Source organism: Uloborus diversus, chromosome 1, assembly GCF_026930045.1.
Source record: "Uloborus diversus isolate 005 chromosome 1, Udiv.v.3.1, whole genome shotgun sequence".
NCBI lineage: Eukaryota > Metazoa > Arthropoda > Arachnida > Araneae > Uloboridae > Uloborus > Uloborus diversus.
In genome coordinates this window covers 171023193-171049921 of record NC_072731.1, presented here as the reverse complement: position 1 = coordinate 171049921, position 26729 = coordinate 171023193, and the positions used below count along the sequence as shown (strand labels likewise).

Here is a 26729-nt window from a genome sequence, read left to right as displayed (position 1 = left end):
CAATGACGACAGATATTAAAATACTTTTAAGAAATTAAAATGCGAAAGATAAATTTTAAAAGCGTAACCATGGAAACATGAAATAAAATAAGTTTAAGAAATCAGATGCAAAGTAAGGAAATAAACAATGGATTCAAAAAGCGTAACCATGAAAACGCGAAAATAAAATGGTTGACAACCTGAATCAAAATGACATATTTCGAAATAGATTTAAAAATGCTTGCAACTTTTTTTCCTTTGAAGATAGAAGCTAATTTTTCGATCGTAGGTCAAGAGAGATCTGGAGTAAAAAAACTCGTTTTTTCCAATGCTGTCAAAAAGAAAACTGTGGGACAATTCCTTCACTTTTTATTGATAGATTTAATGAAGAAACTAATGACTAAATTTCAGCTAAGCCTAAAAAAGTTCGAGTTAAAAACTCAAATTACTCCCGCCGTAATTAAGTTAGAGCATTGAAATAAATTGTTTAGAACGCAGAAAATTCTGCCCTTTTTAACGATATATAATATTAATATGTGCAAGCAATTTTTCATCCCTTTAATAGATAATAATAGGCAATTTACGTGAAATTTGGGCATAAATTTGAATAAAAAAAGAACTATTTATCGGATTTTTTCGAATAATAGCCTATGTTACTCAGTAAGAAAGCACTTTTCATATAGTGAAAGAATTTTTCAAATTAGGGGGGTGCAGTAGTTCCGGAGATTACCTCGAACATATAAACACACAAAAATCCGCCCTCTCTCTTTATAATATTAATAAAGATTTTCATCCCTTTTTAACCGACTTTGTCAAATTTTTCGCTCGTTCGTGACTTTAAAATGAAAATTAAATAAAATTTCACATAGACTTGACCCATTTAAATTTTTCACTTGACCTTTTTTTTTTTTTTTTCAAACAAAAGGCGAGAATTCAACAGGATCATTTTATAGTTGTTTTATAAGAGTTGAATTTATATTGTTCAATTTTAAATATTTTAGTACTTTCGCAGTTCGTCTTGCCAATAACTATTCAGAACTGACACACACACACACACACACACACACACACACACACACACACACACACACACACAAAGACAATACTTTCCTTTTAAAAAAACCTAACTCTATTTTCAAACGAGAATTAAATTTCTCTTCTTTTCTAGTCGTGCTTTTAAAAACCTTCTCTATTTTAGAGAAATTCATTTTCATAACTTTCTTTGCTTCAAATTCTTAATTCAAACATGCCTGACATTTCTATCCTTACTCATACGTTTTTCAATACTTTTTTAGCCATCAGTATTTCCAGAAGTCCTAGCATTTTCTTGAGTACCATGTTTGATAGGTTATTGTGCGTTCTAGAGGATTTAGATGTTTATATTTGTAACTTGAATGAGTTTTCATCATTTTTTCCACCTTTTGGATTCTACGTGTTCTCCAAATAAAAGAAACAAACACAGACATAAAGCTGCAGACTAGAAATTCTGAATTTTAGTCAATGTTACCCGAGTCACAACAAATGGTACCCACTTTTGACTTCTGGTAGCCATTTAAAAAAATTTATATTCAACGCAAATATAATAATAATAATAATAATGACAATCTTAAGAGAGTTTTCTCAGAATTATGTTGCTAAGGTAGAGTCGACTGATGCGCTAAACGTCTCAGGATTAAAATACGACATGAATTTTCATAAACGAAGAAATCAATGATCGGCACTTTTGGCGACTAAGACTTGATTTTGTGGTAGCGATTTTCAATGAAATGGTCGCCAATTGGTGACTCGATGGCGAACACTAATCTACAGATTTAACAAATACCAATAATCAAGCATTCGAATTTTGTCTATTTATATTACAAGCTTTTTAACTGATAAATTGTTTATCTTTAGTGAATTATCTTCCCATAATTTAAGCTTGTGACTATTTCTTTTTACAGTTCCATCAGATTCGAGATACAGTTTTCAGATCAAATACATCATGCGCTTTCCTAGTATGGATTTTTGTAGCTCTTACCCAAATTATCATGACTCCCAAGTAAGTGTTTTGCTACAGAACTGTATTGCTTAAACGTTGAATTTCTTTTCGAAATAAAATAAACTTATGAATTCAGACAGCATTTCTGCAATTTTTTACACCTTGTGATCCAAGTGTCGGGGATATTTCGATAACTGGGAATCTGGAGATCTTCCTTCATTGGCGTCAACTTTTGGCTCCAGCGCCTGCACGTGAGGTATTTTTCTTCGCAAATCTAAACAAGAGACCGGAAACATCTATTAACATAGGGTTACTATAAATCAGCAGTGTTACCAATATAAAATTATTTCCGCCAAAAATGAGACGACCGCGCCAGATTCCCAATTATAGAAATATCCCCCAAGTGTCAGTTTAGAAGCTCAATAATCTACAGAATATCCAAGAGATTAAAGAGATACACGGTTGAAACTACATAAGCTTTTATTTTCCTTTTATTGTAGCCTTAAACCTTTTGGAATCGACTAAATCTTTAGCGATGCTGTTAATGCCATTTTATTATTGTTAACGGATAAAATACTCATTAATGATTTTTGTACGTAATCTGAGGCTTTTCAAAGGAATCTCAATTTTTCTTCTTGATTTTGATTTCTCTACTAAATTCTTATTATCTGCAGATCAGATCGAGAAGATATTTTTATTTTGAAATAAAATGGCGAATTTTGATGTTACCATTACTCTACACCATTGGTTCCCAATCTTTTTCAGCCCATTGCCCTCTCTAAAGATTGAAGACACCTTTCGTCCCCACTCCTTTCTTCCCTGAAAAACCATGATTAGTCGCTAGTGACCATTGATATTTTTGAAAGTAGTATAAACTTCAAATTTAAATTTGAAGCAAAATGTTTTCGATAAAGCAGTTTTACCCATTCATTCTTAAACCAAAAAATAAATAAATAAAAGAGCCTTTTTTTACGTTTTCTTTTTCTTTTCTTTCTTTTTTTTTTTTTTTTCTTTCGAAGCGAATTTATAAGTATTCGATAGGGAACACTTAACTAGAATAATTGACGTACTTTTCAAAAACAGGAGTAATTTTTTTAGGAAATTATTTGATTCTTTTGAAATTGAAGTCTAGGAAAATTAAAAACACTCACACTTAAATTTTTTTTAAAAAAGTGAAAATTTGAAAATTCAAAAATTTTGCGATGATTGATAAAATACTTCCTTGAGGTTCAACCGAGGTTTGAGGAGGAAACTCCTGAACTTTAATTTGTTTCTTTTTTATAACTTGTGATTCCTTGTCTGAATTCTAAATAAACGTTTTTGTATGTGCTTCCACTTTGATATGCACTCGCTTTTTATTCGCCCGGATCTTGTTTTTTTTCCTCATCTCCCCTCAATTTATCGCCCCCGAGAAGCCGAACCCCTTTTTGGGAGAGATCGCCCACGGGTTGGGAACCACTGCTCCACACCCTCTGGAGGAATTTCTATATTACAGTAGAACCTCGTTTATTCGGCCCTCGTTTATCCGGATCTCTGGATTATCTGGATCGAATTAGTAGCGTTAAAAAGGTATTTTCGGACACATAATTTAAAATTATGACAGCTAAGAACATGATTGTAAGTGAGCCAAACATTCACTATTTGTTTTGATTAAATTTACAGCTCCGCATATTTGTGCAAAGTATTATGGTTATCAAACAAACACCACTGTATCTGCGGATTAATTACTTGGTAAAAATGATTTGACTTTCTTTTTTTTTTTCTTTTTTTAATATCTTTTGAAGTTCTATGTAATTTTGCTACAAAATAGATTTTTGTTGAAGTTTGCTTATACAAAGATTTTCTTTGCTTATAACCGATATAACCCATACTACCCGGATTATTTGGATTGCTTTGGTCCCTGTTACTCCGGATAAATGAGGTCATACTGTAATTACAAATTCCGCCAAGACAGTTAATCACGCCAATCTGAGAACCGTAAATACTATCCGATCCATAACATGCTAGTTTTATGACATATTTTTTCTTTCTGCACAAATTATATAAACCCGTGTTTCATACTTACTTAAAAATTCAAAGTTTAAATTTGAAATTCATTTAAAACAAGAAACTTATGAGAATTTTTACTTCGAAAAAAAAAACTCTTGTTTAAATTTTTGCAAGCCAAAAAGTTGAAAAATAAAAGTTTGTTGGACGTTTTTAACAAAGAATCTAAATTTGAAAAGGAAAATGTTGCAAATTAAGCTACGAGGGGGGAGGTCCACCCCCGGGTGTCACTCGTTTGGGGGATGACACCCAAAGTGAATTTTTGAAAAATATAAAACTAAAATGCATTTTAAATACTACAAATTTGAAATTCTCCCCGGGGGGGGGGGGGTCACCGCAAATTACCGCTTTGGGTGTCAACCATGCTAGGTACGCCACTGAATTAAGTCTTGTGTATGTAAAACGTTCATTCAAACTGATAAATTTTCAATTTTGGAAAAAAAAAACTCCATCATATATACTATAGTGCTTATGCATTTAGAAATCAAAATTTTCAAGGTTACCTACAAGGAACCTCACTTTTTTATATACCCATAAGTTTGAGTCCCGTGCTCTAGAGTAACGTTTCTCAACCTTTTTTGACCTGCAGACTGCAAAAGTGCATAAAAAAATTTGCGGACCGGTGACGGTTTTTTTTTTTTTTATAATTTTATTTTTTGTTAAAAAACACCTTTGCAGTATATTTAAAAAATATTATCTAAATTAAATAATACATTTTAATCGTATTAAGTACGACACAACTATTATACATTACTTGCACAAATATTTAAAGGTGAAGATAAGTTATTGTACTTATCTTATTACAAGAGGAAAAATCAAACTTTGAGAAATATTGGAGATAAGTGTTGAACATAATCACAAGATTAATGAAAAAATTGTCGTGTAAGTGCCATTTTTCCGCTATCTGGAAGAAGGAATTTTTTTCAACCAAGACAAGTAAAAATCTCTGAGGAGTGTTGACATTTTCCTGCTAACCGATGCCGGTCCGGCGGCCCAGCGATTGAAAATCGCTGCTCTAGAAGAACATTGTTAAAATATTATCTATATTGAGACGCTATTTTTTCTCTAGATTTTTTTTCCTATGAGGTAAAGAAAATTTCCGTATTTTGCTGTTAATTGAGAATACAGCGGATGTTAACATGCATTGAATATTTCCATAACCCAACTCTAACACCAAAACGAACTGCAGCGCCAAGTACCCATTCGTTCATTAAATTTCTCGTAATTGGTCACTAAACACCTCCGCACTAATTAGAAGTCTCCTAAACAGTTGGTGGACTGAGAACTGGCCTATAATTTTAATTGCATCTCTGTCAGCGAGAAATGCGAACCTGAACTCATTGGGAATTTATTTTTATTAAAATGAAGTCCCTTAAGGAACGTTTTGATGAAATTTCCTTTATATACTTTTCAATAATTGGGACTGCAACAGGTTCTCTGTGAGAATAATAGCGTAGCATTTTAATTAAAATCTTGTTTAGTTTTCTTCCTGCTGTGTTTGCAATATTTATAATTGTGCTTTCGCTCACATTCTTTGGCATATTTAATTTTTTCCTTGTTTATTAAACTCCGCCACAAAACAGAATTTGTATTTTTTTGTTCTCCTTATTTGTAACAACTTAGAGACGTATTATGTCTTCAGGTCTTTTTTTTTTTATTCTGTTTCCTTTCTAAAACTCACAATACAAGTATTGCACCGGTTTTAATTAAGAGAAATTAAAATATAATACAAATTAACTTATTGATAATAGATGTAGTGCAATACATTTTTAAAGAACTATTTTTGAATGTGATTTATAACTGGGCGCTGCTCACTATATTACTCAGTAGACTTTCTTACGGAAAAAAAAAATTAGCGACCCCACAAAATCACTTTGTGTTTTAATATTTCAGCGGATACCAAAAACAGCTACCCATTTTCTGATTTCCCTGCCTGATTTCTTAGGCTCTCTTTGCTTTTCGAAATTTATGCATGCATGTAGATTATAGTGTATCGAAAAAAAATTTAGAAATTCAAAATGTGACGTTGATAAAATGTTGCTCCTACAGACCCACATGTACCATAAAATATTTTATTGAAATCAAAAAATGTTTAGGTATGCCGCACGAGGCCTAAAGCTTATAGTTTTCTACAAAAAAAATCATTTTAGCTATAAATATTTTCCTTCTTTCTTTCTTTCTTTTTTTAATTATAGAATTTTTAACAGTTTTTTCCTTGCAGAAATTTACAAACTTTAGGCCTCGTGCGGCATATCTAAATATTTTTGGATTTAAATTAAAAAATTGTGATACACGTGGATCTATAGGAGCAACTTTTAATCAACTTAACATTTTGATTTTTTTTTTTTTTTTTTTTTTTTTTTTTGATACATTCTTATGTAGTTGTATTTTTCTTCAGAACGTTCGGTTTCTAATTTGGTCATATCGAGTTAAAAGTATTTGTACAAACGTGCCCTGTGTGAAAATCTGTATAAAAAGAACCAAAGACATTTATTTTTGCAACTCACAAACGCTTTTGCTCTTGTAAGCACTCTCTTTTTTTATTTGCAGATCCTTGGTGACAGTTTCTGTCTTTCCGACCGTGACGCTTTTCTTAGCAGCGACATTTGCAGCCGTTTGCGCCTCAACTGCGCTTGCGCCATCAGCAGGATGGGCCCGAGTCCTTGGTTCTGCCCTCGACAACAGAAGACCCCTTCGTAATGCCATCTTTTGTGCCATCGTAGCTGCTGTTGTCTTGGGTGCAACGGCAAATTTGGTAAACTAATAGAATCATGCTTATAAGGCTAATAAATCTTGATCAATAATTTCTATAACGAATACTTTAAAACATTTTCATTTGTACACTCCTTTTGACAGAAATTCATAAAAACAGTGAAACGTTCGCTGTCTTCATCTATTTTTATTTTTCCCTGTATAAATATTTTAAAGAAAAATTTCCAACCCTTGTCACCTTCGGAATTCAGTCAATAAAGAACGCTTCTGTCGATCCGTCTTTCCTTCCCAAAATTTGTAATAAATTTCCCTATCGTATACAGAATGCTTGGTGATAATTTTAAATAATACAGTGAAATCCCGTTACAACGAACTTCAAAAGACTGCAAATTTTGTTCTTTTTAACGGAAAAATCGTTGAAATGGAATTCAAGCAATTTAATAGAAATTGAACCAGGGTTTATTTCATTAAAACGGATATTTCGTTGTATTGGTATTCGTTGTTACAGAATTTCACTATAGATACATTCAAGAGACGCAAAGAAATTCTTAATTTATTCTAAAGAGATAATCGTATCACTGATTTATAAATCTTAGAAAAATAGAGAGAGTAATAGTAATATCCCTTTTTTTAGTCTAAATTCTAAGCTTTCTAAATGAGATCAATGAAGCTGCAGTGAACCGCTAATGTTTCACTCTTTATTGTTTGAATGACATGTATTTTAATAACTATCATTGCACTTACAAATTACAATTGTAACAAAAGAAATTGTATTCAAAAAATACAACGGACAACTGCATTTTTTTTTCGGCTAAATAAAATGAATGCAGTCTTCACACAAAAGTTTAATTCTTTAAAAAATGCAATCAGCACTGAATTGTAAAAAAAGGATGAAAGTAATTTTATAAGCGGTTATAGATTTTCTCAAATTATGTAATAAAAGTACTTTTGTACACTAAAAGCTGCGAAATTTTTAACTTCTAATTAGATGCTACTTACATGTACCTACGTTTAACATTTTTTTTTTCAACAGCCAGCACTCAAGACGGCTATCTTTCATGGAAATAATTAGTGTTTACATTAAAGAGGTTTTATAGTTATTTCAAAAAATAAAGCATCAAAATTCCGTTTGTATTGAATTTAACACTAAGTTGCATTGATTTTTTAATAAAGCTAAGCTAGCAAGACTGTATTAACAAAATCCTTATTTTTTTCCCCCAATAGCAAAGTTTACAAGACCACTACAGCCGATGAACAAATAAAACAAAAGAAAAAACAACGAAGTCAGAAAACAAATACAAAAATAAAAAAACAGCTGCAGTAAAAAGTCTATGAAACCAAACGGCTCCTCGCCTCCCAGTAGCGGTCTTTTAGAGTTCGCTGTATTAACGCCGGACAATAGGGGAGTTGGTCCCTATACAAAATATATCCTAGATTACAGAGCGTGCAGAGAGGGCTAGAAATGATATTGAAACGATGTAGGTGTTTGGGTAGGCAATCATGTCCAGTGGCCAGCCTGAACGCCACCATTCCATATCTGTGTTTATTTGATAGGAGAGGGAGTTTGTCTCTCCATGGTTTTGATGAAGTTCTAGTGACAAGACTGCTCCAAAACTCCTCCGACATCTTGCTTTCAATCATTCGTTTAATAGTGCCAAAAGGTATTTCTGGCCTAGCAATTTGCTGGATCATGGTACCCTTTTTTGCCAGAGAGTCGGCGACCTCATCTCCTTCAACGTCAGTGCGCTGGGATTCACTGCAAGACTATGTCTTTGTTACAGTCATCTAGTCTCTGCAAAAGTTCCCGACACTACAGGATTACAGAAGACGTGGAGCAAGATGATGCCCCCAATGTTTGCAAGGCCGCCTTTGAGTCACCGAGTAATACAGCTCTATCAAAACCACTCAATTGGCAGGTCAGTTGGGTGAGAGCATTTTCAATAGCCAGCAACTCACCTTCGAAGGATGTTGCATAAACACCTGCTGAGCTTGCGAATGAAAAGAGGGGGGGGGGGAATCTCTGCACCTGCGTTTGGTCTCTCCGGCAAACGGGAGCCATCGGTATAAAATCTGATCCAATCTAGCTCGGGATATAAAGTGCTTATGCTCTCATAAGCAAGGGCTTTAAGAATAACAGGATCTGTGACTTTCTTTGGAGCCTCATGAAAAAGATCCAGGCGTAACTTAAATTCACAAGTCTCAACAGGACTAGGTGGCAATTTCAGAGCTTCGGCTTCACACAAAAAACCGAAATCTCTCTGCAACTGCAGAGCTCCCTGGACAAACCCAAATTGAGTTTTCAAATTTCTCTATAACCTAGAGGCATGTCTTTCCAGAGTTCAGAAGAGTTTGGAATACGTCTAACCTTTTTCCGTAGCAAAAGAGCTTTTTCTTGCAACATTGATCTAATAGACCTTAAACCTGTATACAGATGCAATGCATCTATCGGGGTAGTTTTATCGCTCCAGTAATAAAACCAAGCATTTGATTATAAGCCAACTCCAAAGATGTTATGTTTCGTTCCGATGAGGTTACCAATGGTGCACTGCAATAAGTGAACAAAGGGAGTATAAAAGACTTGGAAGTTGTCATAAGTCCTTGAGGAGCAGCCCCATTTATATCCAGCTAGTCGTTTAAGTAATATCAGCCGATTTGAGACTCTCTTATTGATTTCTTCAGTAAACAACTTCCATGATAATTTGCGGTCAAAGGATACTCCTAGATATGTGTATTGATCAGTTAGAGTTACCAGCTGACCTCCGTATGTTAGGTCAATGCGAACGGGCTGATTAGTAAGAGAGAATAGCAGTTTTCTCAACATTGACAACCATGTTATTTTTGTCGCACCAATATTCAAGCTCACCTAGGGCCTTATTGAATTTATCAGTGTTATGGTGAATGGCATCCTTTTTTGGAGAGTCCGTAAAAATAACAAGATCATCTGCGTATAAATAGACACTTAACCCCTGGGATTGATCTAATGGAAAAAATCAGGCCGTTTATAAAAACATTAAAAAGGCTGCAGCTTGATATTGCTCCCTACGGAAGTCCAGTTTTCAGCAGCTTCCATTTTGAAAGAGAATTTCCGTATCTGACTCTACACATTCTTTGGCCTAGGAAAGTCTTAAAAGAATAGAATCATATTTTGACAAACTCTAAGGTCCGCCAGCTTCTCAAGCAGTTTCTCTTTCCAGACTAGGTCATATGATGATTTAAAGTCAATAAAAACAGCTGTCAGAACTTTTTGTCTGTCCAAAGCGTCCTTAATTGCCTAACTGAAGAGGGTAAAATCCTCAATGTTATCTAGATTTTAAGTTCTCGTTTGCACTAAAAACTTTTATTTTAATGTTAATACAGTTATGGTTGTCACCTCAAACTTTAGTTCACCCGAAGACGATGATGAAATAAAAAAATAACGTGCATGAATGGCAAAGTGTACAGTTTTGCTGAAATAATGATATTTTATTTTTAACGGCCTGCATCATCGCATGAGATTTATCGACGACCAATTTTCCATTTAGGTACTTAACAATATATATAAGTGACTTATGCTATAAACCAGCTAACTCCATGTTAGATAACTTTTTAAGGCTTAACAAAAACGTGTTAGGTTTACAGCATGTTATAGTAAGCGGGTTTTGAGCCATCGAATTTCTCTATTTGTAGGCAACATTTTTTTTTTCCACTGATGCAGCTTGAAATAACAACCAAGTTCAAAAAATTTGATTATTATTATTGACAATTTGTAGAGTTTATAGTTCAAGACTACAATGGAAAAAAATTGTTGGCACTGTAGTTTCTGCTTTACGGATTAATTAGGTAAGACAATTTAGAAGGGCTAGTTTTAAACCGTATACAAATTTTCGGGAAATAAATAAATAGTTTTATGTAGAACATGGATGTTTGTTTTTAAATATATATATATACTGAACCATCAGGCTAAAATGAAAATTATAGTCATCATCACCAATAAGAATTAAAATACATTTATTTCTCTTCTAACTCACTAAATTTAATTATTTCAACACTAAAGAAAATCTGGATGACAATTTGCAATACAACTTTTCATTTAACATCAAACTGTTATTATTTTTTGTAAGTATTTTTGACCTATTTAAAATTTATTTGAAATGTACTGAAAATCAAGATGGTACTACATTGTAAACAATAAATAAAATTACAATCACTCCATTGAAATCAGTACCATATCATTGATCAACAGTCAACATGGGATTATTACGTATTTAATCAGACTGTTTTGACAAAAAATTCACATGTAACATCGTACAACGCAAAAAAAAGACAATGGATACTGCTATTGCATACAGCCAATAAAAATGCCGCAATAAATACCGCCAGTGAAAAACTGGCATAAGCGTTATTTACGCTTACGCCAGTTTTTCATATAAGACAACCGACCGTTCCAGCTATTTCTGTATCATATACATTCCTGGGACCTCATTGATCCTTTACAGTTTACACTATTTGTTTTGCATACAAGCTATGATCTTCTAGGGTAGTTTACTGCTTGTTTTCGTACTTAGTTGAAGTTTATTGCGTAGCCCTGAGTAATAATACGTAAGCCCAGTTATAAGATACGATTTGTCGAAAAAAGAATACTTAGGTCAAATCTAATGAGGTGGCAACCCTAAAAACAATAATATTTTTATTCAATTAATTTTGTATTTTTTTCTAGTTTTCATGCGAAAAAGTTCTTAAACCCAGTGGTAATGAAACTACTCAAGAATCCAATAATCCACAGCAATGTAATCATCCTCAGGTAATAGATTCCTTTCTTTTCTTCTACTTTTTTTTAAATTTTTACTCGCGTATGAAAAATTACTCCAAGTCTGGGATTATATTATGTAATGTGGGTGTAATAGTGGATTGGTTAAATGTTATCATAGTATGCAGTCACCTACTTAGCAATGTTTTAACTACGTTCTTAAACGTAGAGTTTATTCTAGACAAGAAAAACATTGCTGTGAAGATGAAGGTATATGATTGTGTTAAAGTTTTTGTAATTAAGATTTTAAATGCTAATTGAAATGAACTGCAGTATTTATGTGCAATGCAGTATTTATTTAGTTAATAATGTGCATGCTTTGATTTTAAACGTTTAATACAGTTTGTAAAGTGCATACGGGGCAAAGTTAAGGGGGAAAAGTGAAACAGTTCATTTCGTTTACTTATTCATTCATCAAATCACTTGCGCATTCGTTTATTAACTAACTCAGTAAGGTTCCTTTATTTATAATGACAGACAGACAGACAGACAGACAGATACAGTCCTTCACTTACTTTCTTAATTTGAACTTTTATTCACTCAATTATGTTTCCTCATGTACTAATTTATTTAGCTAATTTCTCTCTCTCTCTCTCTCTCTCTCTCTCTCTCTCTCTCTCTCTCTCTCTCTCTCTCTCTCTCTCTCTCTCTCTCTCTCTCTTTATTAACCGACTTCAAAAAAGAAGGTTATGATTTCGTCTTGCGGCTTTTTATGTATGTTTTCTGATTATTTCAAGACTACTGGACTGGACCGATTTGAAAAATTCATTTTATGTTTGGAAGGTTATTCTTCCCAGATGGTTCCATGGTAATTTGGTCTGAATCTGATGAGGGGTCTCGGAAAAATACAAGAAACTTTAAATTTCACACGTTGTGGCTACGTAATCCAGCTTACGCCACGGGCGGGCTACGTCACAGGTTACGTGGTTTTGCCGTGACCGGTGTATTTATCACAGTAAGGTTTCGCCTGCGTCTTGAACGATATTTAATTCTCGCGGCATATGGATGATTAATTTTCGAGACGTCACCTGTTAGTTTTTAAGCATAGGTGTTACTACGTAGCAAAGCGGTAAATTAAATAAATTTTGCTACTTTAATAGTTGAATAAAGTGTAATTTTTTTTTTTCAATATTTCAGTTTTTAAAAATATTTAGTGTTCAATTTAAGGGGAATTGAATGTAGAACACCCCTCCCCCGATGATTTAAAATCTATATTCCTTAATAATATATTGTAACTGCTGTCTGATTTCTGAAGTTTAACCAGTATTCTAGATTTATTATTTCAAGATGTCGCCAGTTTAATTAGAAATAAGGGTTATGCAAGTTAGCAGGCTTCAAAAAAGGAGGAAGTTCTGAACTCGCCGGATTTGTTTTTTCTTTGTACGATGTTCCATAATACTGGAAGACACCTGTACCGATTAGAAAAATTCTTTTTTTGTTCGAAACGGTATACTTCCCCTGCGGTCACACTTCTTACTCTTTCATTGTCACAATTTCATGAATCTCCTCCTTCCCCCCTTAAACATCATTTGTGTTGAAGTAATCCACAAATACTTCTTTATTGTTCATCAGGATTGTCGAATTCATTGAGGAAAGAGGAACTGCGCGATCCTTTCGAGTCAGTTTGAAATTTGTGAATAGCAAGTGTTCCATTTTTTGCCATGAAAGTGCGTGTTTGAAAGCCTGTAACTTTTGATTGGTTAAATAAAGTATAACAAAATGGGCTATCAAATTGCCTGAAATACAAATTGCTACAACTTTGTCATTGACAATTTTCATGAATACTCATCCTGGGAGGGACTAGAAGCAAATGTTTGACAAAAAGAGAGAATTTTTCCGAAATTCACCGATTTTGCATAACATTTACCCGGAAAATGATTGGAAATCCGACAGAAATGTGTAGAAACAGTTTCGTAGAAAGTTTATTTAGCTTGAATTTTTGTTTTAAAAGCATTTTTTTCACCGTTTCCGAAATTTTCTCGAAAAACCCAAAATTTTCTTCCCCCTCCCTCCCACTTTTAGCTCACCCCTAGGGGCGGCGACTTTTAGTATGTTTACTTACTAACTACCCCTAACAATGTTCTCAAGTCAAAAATTATTGCATATTCCATGCACACTACAATGTGTTCATTGACTGGACTATGTTGCATTTTTGCTAATGGTCGTTCATCGTGAGGATTAGTTAAAAGTTTAAAGCGTTCTAAATTAGATAGGACTATTCCTTCAAGTCTTGACTCTGCTGAGAGCTACGTATACTCGTCCTTTCGCAAAGTTCTTTGTTCCTAAATCTATGCAGCTCTAGCGAGGGTTGTGTGATACGTATTGTTGAGAAATATAAATTCCAACTAACAATGTTACAATTTTAAAATTTACAATTTTACAACTTACAATTTTAAAATTAAAGCGATTTCTGTTGGGGGTTTTTTCGTGACTCGTGCATTTGCTTTCGGAAAGCAAACTTTGATAAAGTCGAACTAATGATGAAGACAACTTTCTTTTTTTGCACATAGTTGCGTATTTTTAAAAAGCCTTCCTTCACTGTCGTCGGAAGTATCCGAGAGGATGTGGTCAATTTCTTTCTCTAGCGTGCTCATTCTAGCTGTTTTCAAACTCATGTGCTTGACGCTATCTTACTCGATATGCACGTAAGAAAGGTTTCAATATCATGTACCATATACTCTATCCTACGTACTTATTTTATATATACACCACTAAAAAGCAAAAAATAAATTACTTTTAAATTAAAAAAAAAACGCCTTCAAAAAACACCTACGAACTAAAAAGTAAAAAAAAAAAAAAAACTGATTACACTTACATACTATTTTCCACCCAAACCTAGAAATGAAACTTATTTTACGATTCCAGTACAAAAATAACTAAACTAAACACCCAATACAAAATAAACACTGATTTTAATTCATATACGATGAATTATTTTAAATACCTAATTAATTATATACGATCTCTTAATTTTTAATAACCTTTTGAAGTCGGGGCCTCCTATAAGCTTTTTTCTAACGTAACTGAGTAGGTTTAGTTTTAAAGACTATTTCGTGTTTAGTTAAATTAGTGTTAAATTCAGGATTCGGTGGGTTGTCAGTTACGTTAGATAGTAGTTTATAGGGGGCCCCGACTTCAAAAGATTATTAAACATCAAGCGGTCTTATATAATTAGTTAGGTATTTAAAATAATTCATCGTATATGAATTAAAATCAATGTTTATTTTATATTGGGTGTTTAGTTTAGTTGATTTTTGTACTGGAATTGTAAAATAAATTTCAGTTCTAGGTTTGGGTAGGAAATAATATGTAAGTGTAATCAGTTATTTATTACTTTTTAGTTCGTAGGTGTTTTTTTTTTTTTTTTCTTTTTTTTTTTTTTTTTTTTGCAGGCGGTTTTTTTTTTTTATTTATTTAAAAGTAATTTACTCCCGATTGTTTTAATTTCTAAATAAATTTACACATACATTTTGAAGAGATAAAACAACATGAAATATATATATATATATATATATATATATATATATATATATATATATATCTCACTTAAGTGTGTTTCATACTGTTTCAGTACATTACAACTTTAAAAAAAAATCAAGAACAGGTACAATTCAAGTCTTTTTTTTTTTTTCAATATAACAGTGGCTAAAAATAAGAGAAGAAACTACAAATGAATTACAACAAAAACTTCCACCAAAAGAAAATTTCGTTTTTAAATAAACAAAGAAATCAAATACAAAAGAACAATGATATTTATATTTTTAACAAACTCAAAGCTTTATTTAACTTCATTACCAAAAAAAAAATTAAATTTTAAATGTTTGAAGCATCTGAGTTAAATGATAAACGTAAATCTGATTTACAGCTGATGCAAAAACAAAAGGATGCATATCTTCTTCAAAATACTCTCAACTATTTCTATAGAAAATTCATACTTTTTTTTAATATTTTTTTAACATTTTGGGGAGAAAACACTTAAATTTTTTTGAGTTAAATTATTGCACGAATTAACTTTACGTAAGCGCGATGTATCAACTTGACCCAAACACAGTCATTACGGAAACTCAAAAACGGTGAAAGGACAGCTGCGAATATAAGCAACTTCTCTTAGGTAAAATCATGCCTCCTATAACCAAAGCGCAGAGTAGCATCTTGCTTAATATGGTATAACTGCTCAAATACCCCTAAACGGTTGTTGAAAACAACCATAAAAACTTACTTTGGTGAACAAAAAACAATTTTTTGAACTGCTCAAAATGTAACAAAAAATTGTTGAAATATAAATATATAATAATAAAATATATAATAATATAATAATAAAAATAAAGTGTGGTAATAAGGTGTCATGGCTCAAAACTTTCGAACAAGAGAGTTTTTCAAATTTGACTATTCGCTGAAAAATTATCCCGGGGAACATGCAAATCAAAGATACGTATTTTCTTACCTCAACACCTTAATACGTTTTTTTTTTTTTTTTTTTTTTTTGACATTTGTGGAGTCATTATTTTTATTTTAGCGATATTTTTACACTACATTCAGATTTCTTTTACACCTTTTATTTTTTATTTTATTTTTATGGAAAAGTAGGCTAAAAAAGGAATTCGGGTTAGGTTTTAATAAATGATTTACATAAAGAAAAGACATTATCTGGAAGCATTTATTGTCATAAAAAATAAATCGCCTTGAGCTCACTTCACGTTGATTAATTACTGTCGCATTAAGCTTTTAGTTTTTTTTAACTTAAACTTTTTGAGTGAAATTTAAGTAAAACCATGTCTTTTATCCATTGCACTAAGGGCAGAATTGGCATTTAAGTATCTTCTCAAGAAATCTAAAACTTTTATTCAAATATTTTGCAAATAACTCCATTTTTACTTTCTTATTTCTAGAAAACATTTCGTTAAAGAAATGATACTATTTTATTGCATGTTTCAAAAGTTTTTTGGACGCTTTTACGAAAATAAAAACAAAAACCAAAAAAAAACTCTACCCACAGGGGAAAAAATTTATTTTTTTTTTTTTTTTTTTTTTTTTTGTTCTTTTCTTTGCAGTACTTCATCTTGAGTTGGATTTTAACTATGGTGGCATGTGTCTCCTTTCTAAAAGTGCACTACTTACTGAAACTTGGTCTTCTTTTGTTAATGCTGGCCACTTATCTTCTTCTCATGCTTCTTGCATTCCCGGATCTCTTTGAAGCTATTTGCACAAGGTATTGGGTTCTTTTCTACAGCTCAAATAACTACTCGAGCATTTCATTTAGTCACATCAATGCATTTTTTTTTTTTTTTTTTTTTTTTTGTAAAAAATTTCTAGCAGGATGTGAACAAAATTGTTTAGAACCAGAAATTCATGAAGAAATAATCAAACTACTATTGGTTTCAGAAACATTTGATAACTGCTTATTCGAATTTAGTTTAGTTACATACCATTAATAGCAACTACATTTACCCATTTATAATTTTTCTCAAAAAAAAATATATAATTACGTAGTATGTGCAGTTTTCGAGAGAAATAAATTTCTAAACTCGAGTATCATTCCATTCGACTTCCATTTACAACTATTTGTTCCTACAGTTATATTTCCCTGCTTAGAGAAAGTGAGCTGAATTTTAATTATATTGAGTTTGATTTCATCTTTATATGCAGCTATCAATTAGTTAATCATGAGCAGCTGCATATACCTTAAAGAGCAGCATTTACAGGGTGTTACAATTAAACATTTGAGAGCTTCTAAGAGAGATGAGAGACACAATCACTATTCGGATCAGATAGCATTGATAGCAAGCAGAAGTGAAACGTGTAGCTACAAAAGTAGGTATGTCCAATTTTTTCGCAAATGCGTTTTTTTTTTTCACTGATCCATCAGTTTTGTTTACGAGTATTATATATTCTTCAATAAAAAGATAGAAATTAACAACATATTTTTGAACAACAGATGTGATAGTAATATAGTGTTACCATATACTTATTTATCTTTACTATATGTACTTTTTATACCTAATCTGTCAGAACTCAACACTTTACTTCTTTGAAACAATGTGTTTTCGTTTCAGAAAGTTGCAAGAAACTTGCATATCCTTGAAAATTCGGGCTTTGACATTGATTATTATATTTTTCTACATGGTCAGCTATCATTGCAGATTGGTAATGTGTTAAATTATCATATTTTTTGCACAATTTGATATGTCTTTCTTTCTATTTAGTTGTTTATCCTTGATTATTTATATTAAGATTGTATTTCATGCTGCATTTCAAGCTTAACGAAATTTTTATGCTGGCGACATAGACATGTTGTACCTTTGCTCGTTTCGAAAATGTAAAAATTAATGACAACAAATACCATAGCTATCAAAACCGTGATTACAACCAATAACATAAAACTTATAATGCAAATTAGAACTACTTTATTGGAGACAAAAACGTCAGATTTCAAGAATTCTGAATGGGCGAAATCAATCTCATTCACCAATTGTGAACGGCATCTCAAGTTCTGAGCCCCTAGATCAGATCCTCATACCCCATCTCCAGGTTTATCATGGGTTCTTGCACATCGGAAAAGACCTTTGGGGTTTCTTCTGTACTATTTTGAGAAACATCATTTCACATCTATTTTTAAATGAGTCACCAGTTGATAACTCTAAACTTTATGCTTTTACTGCGCGCTTAAGAAATATTCCCTTCTTACCATTGTATAAAATATTGAAGATTAAAAAACTCTTAAATTGGTCAATATTATTCAATTTACTCAATAATAAACAAATTGTAATAATAATCGGGCAAACTGGTTGCAGGAAAGTGATTTAGTTTTAACTGTCATATGTTATTCTAATGGTAAAAGGGGTTATGGTCGGAAATAAAACCGGAAATGGCAATTTGTAATAAAATTATGAAACTTCTCATGTATGTAGACGATGTATTGATAAAAACTTTAGAAAGAGGAGATCAATCCAAAATCCCCCCAGCAAACCTCTCCCAACAAATCCAAGATGACGGAGATTTTCGGCACACAAATCCAAAATGACTTATTTTTCTTTTTTCAAAAATGCCTACTATATCGTCTTTTAGGTACTCTGTTATGATTTCTAAAAATTAAAAGTACATTAAAATAACTTTAAAATCCTTAATTTTAAAAACAGTCCCAAAAAACCGTTTCCCTTAAAAAACTAAACTAATGAAATTCCATAAAGTTTTTTGTGGGGTGGCTGAAGAAATGTTTTATTATGAATTTTAGGGCACTTTTTTAAAGAAAAATAGTTTTTGGCAAACAAAAAGTGAAGATCTTTACTTTTCCAGTACAAGGAAAACTATTTATCATTATTAGTTCCTATGTTTTTCATCGACAGCAGCTTCTTTTCTAACTTTTAATTAAGTAAGTAAAATAAAGTCCTGGTTCTTATCCTCCTTGTGTAGATTGAAATCACGTCCAGACTAGATTTTTTGTGGAAACTACAGGCTCAGAAAGAACTCCAGGAGATGCGAGAGCTGAGACAGCACAACCAACAATTGCTGAAAAATATCCTTCCAGATCACGTGGCATCTTACTTCCTGTTGCAAGACAGAAACTATGAGGTAAACGAACGTGTTTCTCATAGATTATTATTCTTTGCTGCTTTCAATAAAATTAGATAATTAAAGAAAATAAACTATGAAATGTTCTACACTACATCATGTCATTTTCATGACAGCTCAAGCTTAGAAACTTCGTGTTTTTAGTTGTTTTAAATAATTTAATTGCTGCTTACAATCGAGTTTCACTTTGTTCATTCAAGCCATAGTTTTGTTTGTTTCAAAACAGGAACTACCAGGGTGACAGATAAAAGCTTTATAACATTGTCACTATTGCTGACTTCCTAAGGAAAGAGAATAATAAAGTATTTCTAACGGAGAAAGAGGTAGAAACAGGGCAAAGAGTAAAACGATAATAAGCAAAAGAGAACCACATCTATCTCTTCAACGAATTGCACATTTTGTTGCAATTCAGCATAATACTGCCGTGGGCAGGTAAAAGGCAGTAACTGATTTTTTTTTTTTTTTTTTTTTTTTTTTTTTGCATTTTTTTCGTTTTTTTGCAATTAGCTTTATTGTACAAGCTAGCTTATTTGATTTCCGCGGAAATAAAATGCGCGAAAAAACGTCCAATTCCAACATTTCCCTCTTGCTTGTATTGAATCCAACACATATTTCTTCACATATCTCGAAAACACATTTCTGTTGATATTACCGGATACCTGCCCACGGCAGAATATTTAATAGTGTAATAAATGATATCCAATGAACATGCGATTTCATATGTGGCATCAATTTAGTTCAAATTCAACCAGTGATGTCTTCGCTGTATTTTATGCATTTGAAAATCTATTGAGCATAGTAAGCATTAAAATCTTATTATGTTAAAAATGAATAAAAGAAAATATTCCTTTGTATTCATGCTTTTGATCGAAATAAAAATTGTCCTAATTTATATCCCCTTCTCCTCGAAAGTCGTGTTTGAAACAATTAATTTGCTCGTTTAATTAAAACAATTAATCTAGAGTTTAGATTGCTATTGGAGGGTTTTAATTTTGAAGCACGTGGCAATCGATTTGTTGCAGTATATGTCTGTTGCTGTAGGCATTGACGTTAAACACATTCTTAAAATATATCAATCAACCTATTCTTAATAAACAAATGAATACATTTTAAAAGCAACAACATATTAAGGAGTTGAAAATTAAGAGTAGAAGTAACACAATTAAAAAGCCCATGAAACTTACTTTAGTAATGGTCAGTAAAAGATAATAATTTGCGGGAAACGAATTCGCAGAGAACTTCCGACACTTAATTCGGGGTTTGAAGGAACAGACACGCGTTTTCAGTTTCCTAAGAATTTGTGCATATTAACTTTGTATTAGGTTTTTTTTTTTCTTTTCGGTACTAATATATTTATTTGACTCTAATGAGATCAGTACTCGGTAAATTATTTTTACTTTAACATTAATGATTTACTCTGAAATAACTTTGAAAACTGAATAGGCTTGATTCCAAGTTTTTTAAATAAAGTATTTTCAATGACATGCGAGGGGCCTGTGTGGCCCCTCGCGTAGTTTGTTATTTAATAACTCGGATAATATCTAACGGAACTTAATGGCATTTTTTGACTTTTCATTATATGACACTATTTGAATGCTTGTTTAATCATTTAATCATTCACCCCATAGTACTGTTAATATTGAACCTTATACCTAGAAAGACGAGGGGGGCCACAGTGGCTCCTAAGCATTTTGACAATTAAAAAATTTATTTTTTTCCTTTCTCCTAATTGTTCTAGCATAAAAAAATGCCATTCACTCTAGTTTAACCTGTAACTTCCTCTTTATGCAGCCGGTTGGATATCCAAATGCTATAAACAGTATCGACTGCTTACCATCCTAACGGTGGCCATTGCTCTTAGAAAGGAAAACTAATTCAACCTTTTGCCCAGTATAGAGAGAAAAACTAAAAATAATTAAGTACTAAATTTTTATTTAGTCATGAAAGAAGGTGTATCAGGCATGTTGACTCCCTCAGGAAGAATTTTTAAAAGAATTCACTCCAAAAATGGGTAGGGGCCACACTGGCCCCTTCAGTCTTTCTAGGTATACAGAAAATGTCAGTCGTTCTAGTGTTAAAGGGGGGCAAATTACAGATAATCCTTTTCAAATTTTTTAAAGGGGATTTTTAAGTCATCTCACTTTTTAACTCGTAACTATTGAAAAATTTGATTTTTAAATTTAATTTCTAACGTTGAATGCGTCTTGGGTTTACAATAATAAACAAAATGCGAAATTTTCATAAAAAGGAATTAATATTTCAATGTCTGTTTAGAGGTGTTCCCTCTTCTCCTGAAGGGAGAGAGGGAGTTGAAAAAATACAATTAAAAAAAATATTAAAAAATCTGGAGTCGGAGTCGGGCGTTTCAAAATCCAGGAGTCGGAGTCGGGGTCGACCATTTTCCTTCCGACTCCGCAGCCCTGGTCCTTGAGCGAAAGAGATACTTAAAAGGGTATAAAATACTTGGGAAAAAATAATCATACTTTATTTCAAATAAAGTCGAAGAAAACGTTTTGTAATTTCACAGCCCTCAAACATTTAAGAAAAAAAAACTTTGATTCTTCATATATCCGTGTTCTAAAAACAATAAAACAAAATTATTTTTTGCTAATGTACAGTTATAGAAGATAACATACGAGTAAACACAAGTAATGCTTGGCAGACGATAAATAAACGTGTACCAACAGAACGATTCTGTTCCATTTGTTTTGTGCTGTCGCAGACGATATTTTTCAATTTTTTATATATACTAAGCTGCTGCACTTTTAGTAGTTCAATGAGAGCCATTATTAACACATGAAGCATTTCATTTGCCTAAATTTTCATGGATATTTATTGCTTTATTGCAAAGTGCGGAATATTAAGCGATTTGTCGTAGTTTTAAAAATGCCTAAAGAATCTTCCAGTTGCCAAGTGACAACGTATGAACATTAAAGAGTTTTCGACGATGCCGTAAGCAATCAAAACATATGCCTTTTTTTACTTTATTTTTAAATTACATTTCATTTATTTATATTAAATTTATGTCAAGTGTATACACGGTATTATTTCTTTTTTTAAAGTAAAATATATTATTCACATTGCATGCAATAAATATACTTCGTAATGACATATCTACTCCGTATTATGTTGAATTTGTAATTATTGGTCATTCAATAGTACATTGTGCAGTTACTGCTGATTACCAGTAAAAGTGCATGAGAATTACTACTGCGAAGTGCAGGTAAACGGCAATATCTACTTTAATTAAAATTTTTATTGCAAAATCAAATTGAAACAAACTGCCCAAAAAATACTTCGATATAAACATATAGAATAGCCTAAAATCAAATTTCAATATTTAATTGATATTTGTGGGAAATCAAAAACGCGTTTCTTCAAATATCTCAGAAACTCATTTTTGTAGATACTGCCGTTTACCTGCACACGGCAGAATAATGGTCCAAATTTTGAATTGTTCAAAAAATACCCTTAAAATAGCTAAATAAGAAAAAAACCTTAATCAAGATCTTTTTCTAACGCAGTTTGTTTGAAGCAAATCCGTCTCTTTAAATTTAGGATTTATAAATATAGGTCTTAAGTTTTTCCGTAGGCGCTAATGTTAAGGTTTTTTGCACTGTTCAAAATAGAGCGAAAAATTGTTCAAACCAAAAAGTAAAATATGGGAAAGAAGTGTCCTCGCCGAGATCTTTCGAACAAAAAAAAAAGTTTGTTCGAAGCAGACAATTTATTCAAAAACTATTTGAGAGGAAGGGGAACAGAGAGACCTACAGACACATTTTTCCCATTTCAGAACCTACTTTCTAATTTTTAGTTTGCCAGTATTTATTTAATTATTTTATTTATTGACTAGCGGTTTGCCCGTAATAGAAAAAATAAAAGATCTTTTGGTTCGCCTGTATATTTACAAATAATGTATGGTGAATTCTCTCGCCAATGGGCTTACTCATGTTACGGTTCCACGTTATGATAATTTCGTAATTTACTCGTCCATCTTATGATAATTTTGTTCCTAAAATTGGAATAGAAAAAGAGCCACATTGAATTTTCAAAAAAATTGCTTTGAGATGCACATTTTAATGCTACAAACTAACTTTGTGCCAAAGTTTATGAAAATCGGCTGAACGGTCTAAGCGCTATGCGCATCACAGAGATCCTGACAGACAGACTTTCTGCTTTATTATTAGTAAAGATGACTTTTTATTATTTTTTTCAATGATATTTTTACGATGCATTAAGATTTCTCTCATGTTTTTGTCTTCTTTCTTTTATTTTTACTGGAAAGTAGGCCAAATTAGTAATGTTCCGGATATCCGTATCCGTATATATCCGAGGGAAAATAAAGATCTGTATCCGTATCCGTTACTTTTTTGACGGATCTTAAAAGGATCATTTCTATTCTAAAATTTTTTAATTATTTGAATAAAAGACTCTTAAATTCCGTTTAAATTAGGTTTTATTCCCTATTTAAATTATAAGGTATCATTTCAGAAGACAATTTGTACCACGGAAGAGGAAATAAGTTTTAAAAGTGTGTATCAGTTTGTCTTTTTGTGGCTCCTAAACAGATGAACCGATTTTGATAAATCAGTTATAGAAGATAACATACGAGTAAACACAAGTAATGCTTGGCAGACGATAAATAAACGTGTACCAACAGAACGATTCTGTTCCATTTGTTTTGTGCTGTCGCAGACGATATTTTTCAATTTTTTATATATACTAAGCTGCTGCACTTTTAGTAGTTCAATGAGAGCCATTATTAACACATGAAGCATTTCATTTGCCTAAATTTTCATGGATATTTATTGCTTTATTGCAAAGTGCGGAATATTAAGCGATTTGTCGTAGTTTTAAAAATGCCTAAAGAATCTTCCAGTTGCCAAGTGACAACGTATGAACATTAAAGAGTTTTCGACGATGCCGTAAGCAATCAAAACATATGCCTTTTTTTACTTTATTTTTAAATTACATTTCATTTATTTATATTAAATTTATGTCAAGTGTATACACGGTATTATTTCTTTTTTTAAAGTAAAATATATTATTCACATTGCATGCAATAAATATACTTCGTAATGACATATCTACTCCGTATTATGTTGAATTTGTAATTATTGGTCATTCAATAGTACATTGTGCAGTTACTGCTGATTACCAGTAAAAGTGCATGAGAATTACTACTGCGAAGTGCAGGTAAACGGCAATATCTACTTTAATTAAAATTTTTATTGCAAAATCAAATTGAAACAAACTGCCCAAAAAATACTTCGATATAAACATATAGAATAGCCTAAAATCAAATTTCAATATTTAATTGATATTTGTGGGAAATCAAAAACGCGTTTCTTCAAATATCTCAGAAACTCATTTTTGTAGATACTGCCGTTTACCTGCACACGGCAGAATAATGGTCCAAATTTTGAATTGTTCAAAAAATACCCTTAAAATAGCTAAATAAGAAAAAAACCTTAATCAAGATCTTTTTCTAACGCAGTTTGTTTGAAGCAAATCCGTCTCTTTAAATTTAGGATTTATAAATATAGGTCTTAAGTTTTTCCGTAGGCGCTAATGTTAAGGTTTTTTGCACTGTTCAAAATAGAGCGAAAAATTGTTCAAACCAAAAAGTAAAATATGGGAAAGAAGTGTCCTCGCCGAGATCTTTCGAACAAAAAAAAAAGTTTGTTCGAAGCAGACAATTTATTCAAAAACTATTTGAGAGGAAGGGGAACAGAGAGACCTACAGACACATTTTTCCCATTTCAGAACCTACTTTCTAATTTTTAGTTTGCCAGTATTTATTTAATTATTTTATTTATTGACTAGCGGTTTGCCCGTAATAGAAAAAATAAAAGATCTTTTGGTTCGCCTGTATATTTACAAATAATGTATGGTGAATTCTCTCGCCAATGGGCTTACTCATGTTACGGTTCCACGTTATGATAATTTCGTAATTTACTCGTCCATCTTATGATAATTTTGTTCCTAAAATTGGAATAGAAAAAGAGCCACATTGAATTTTCAAAAAAATTGCTTTGAGATGCACATTTTAATGCTACAAACTAACTTTGTGCCAAAGTTTATGAAAATCGGCTGAACGGTCTAAGCGCTATGCGCATCACAGAGATCCTGACAGACAGACTTTCTGCTTTATTATTAGTAAAGATGACTTTTTATTATTTTTTTCAATGATATTTTTACGATGCATTAAGATTTCTCTCATGTTTTTGTCTTCTTTCTTTTATTTTTACTGGAAAGTAGGCCAAATTAGTAATGTTCCGGATATCCGTATCCGTATATATCCGAGGGAAAATAAAGATCTGTATCCGTATCCGTTACTTTTTTGACGGATCTTAAAAGGATCATTTCTATTCTAAAATTTTTTAATTATTTGAATAAAAGACTCTTAAATTCCGTTTAAATTAGGTTTTATTCCCTATTTAAATTATAAGGTATCATTTCAGAAGACAATTTGTACCACGGAAGAGGAAATAAGTTTTAAAAGTGTGTATCAGTTTGTCTTTTTGTGGCTCCTAAACAGATGAACCGATTTTGATAAATCAGTTATAGAAGATAACATACGAGTAAACACAAGTAATGCTTGGCAGACGATAAATAAACGTGTACCAACAGAACGATTCTGTTCCATTTGTTTTGTGCTGTCGCAGACGATATTTTTCAATTTTTTATATATACTAAGCTGCTGCACTTTTAGTAGTTCAATGAGAGCCATTATTAACACATGAAGCATTTCATTTGCCTAAATTTTCATGGATATTTATTGCTTTATTGCAAAGTGCGGAATATTAAGCGATTTGTCGTAGTTTTAAAAATGCCTAAAGAATCTTCCAGTTGCCAAGTGACAACGTATGAACATTAAAGAGTTTTCGACGATGCCGTAAGCAATCAAAACATATGCCTTTTTTTACTTTATTTTTAAATTACATTTCATTTATTTATATTAAATTTATGTCAAGTGTATACACGGTATTATTTCTTTTTTTAAAGTAAAATATATTATTCACATTGCATGCAATAAATATACTTCGTAATGACATATCTACTCCGTATTATGTTGAATTTGTAATTATTGGTCATTCAATAGTACATTGTGCAGTTACTGCTGATTACCAGTAAAAGTGCATGAGAATTACTACTGCGAAGTGCAGGTAAACGGCAATATCTACTTTAATTAAAATTTTTATTGCAAAATCAAATTGAAACAAACTGCCCAAAAAATACTTCGATATAAACATATAGAATAGCCTAAAATCAAATTTCAATATTTAATTGATATTTGTGGGAAATCAAAAACGCGTTTCTTCAAATATCTCAGAAACTCATTTTTGTAGATACTGCCGTTTACCTGCACACGGCAGAATAATGGTCCAAATTTTGAATTGTTCAAAAAATACCCTTAAAATAGCTAAATAAGAAAAAAACCTTAATCAAGATCTTTTTCTAACGCAGTTTGTTTGAAGCAAATCCGTCTCTTTAAATTTAGGATTTATAAATATAGGTCTTAAGTTTTTCCGTAGGCGCTAATGTTAAGGTTTTTTGCACTGTTCAAAATAGAGCGAAAAATTGTTCAAACCAAAAAGTAAAATATGGGAAAGAAGTGTCCTCGCCGAGATCTTTCGAACAAAAAAAAAAGTTTGT

At 31.9% G+C, this 26729-nt stretch overlaps 1 protein-coding gene across 1 annotated transcript in view; it reads left to right on the top strand.

Moving 5' to 3' along the window:
• Positions 1-26729, top strand: part of LOC129217055 (adenylate cyclase type 8-like) — a 233153-nt gene that overhangs the window by 188143 nt on the left and 18281 nt on the right. The window contains exons 11-16 of the mRNA XM_054851300.1: positions 1920-2017; positions 6554-6749; positions 11412-11495; positions 16553-16710; positions 17555-17645; positions 18912-19070. Coding sequence (XP_054707275.1) covers positions 1920-2017; positions 6554-6749; positions 11412-11495; positions 16553-16710; positions 17555-17645; positions 18912-19070 — 786 coding nt within the window. The remainder of the gene's footprint in view (positions 1-1919; positions 2018-6553; positions 6750-11411; positions 11496-16552; positions 16711-17554; positions 17646-18911; positions 19071-26729) is intronic.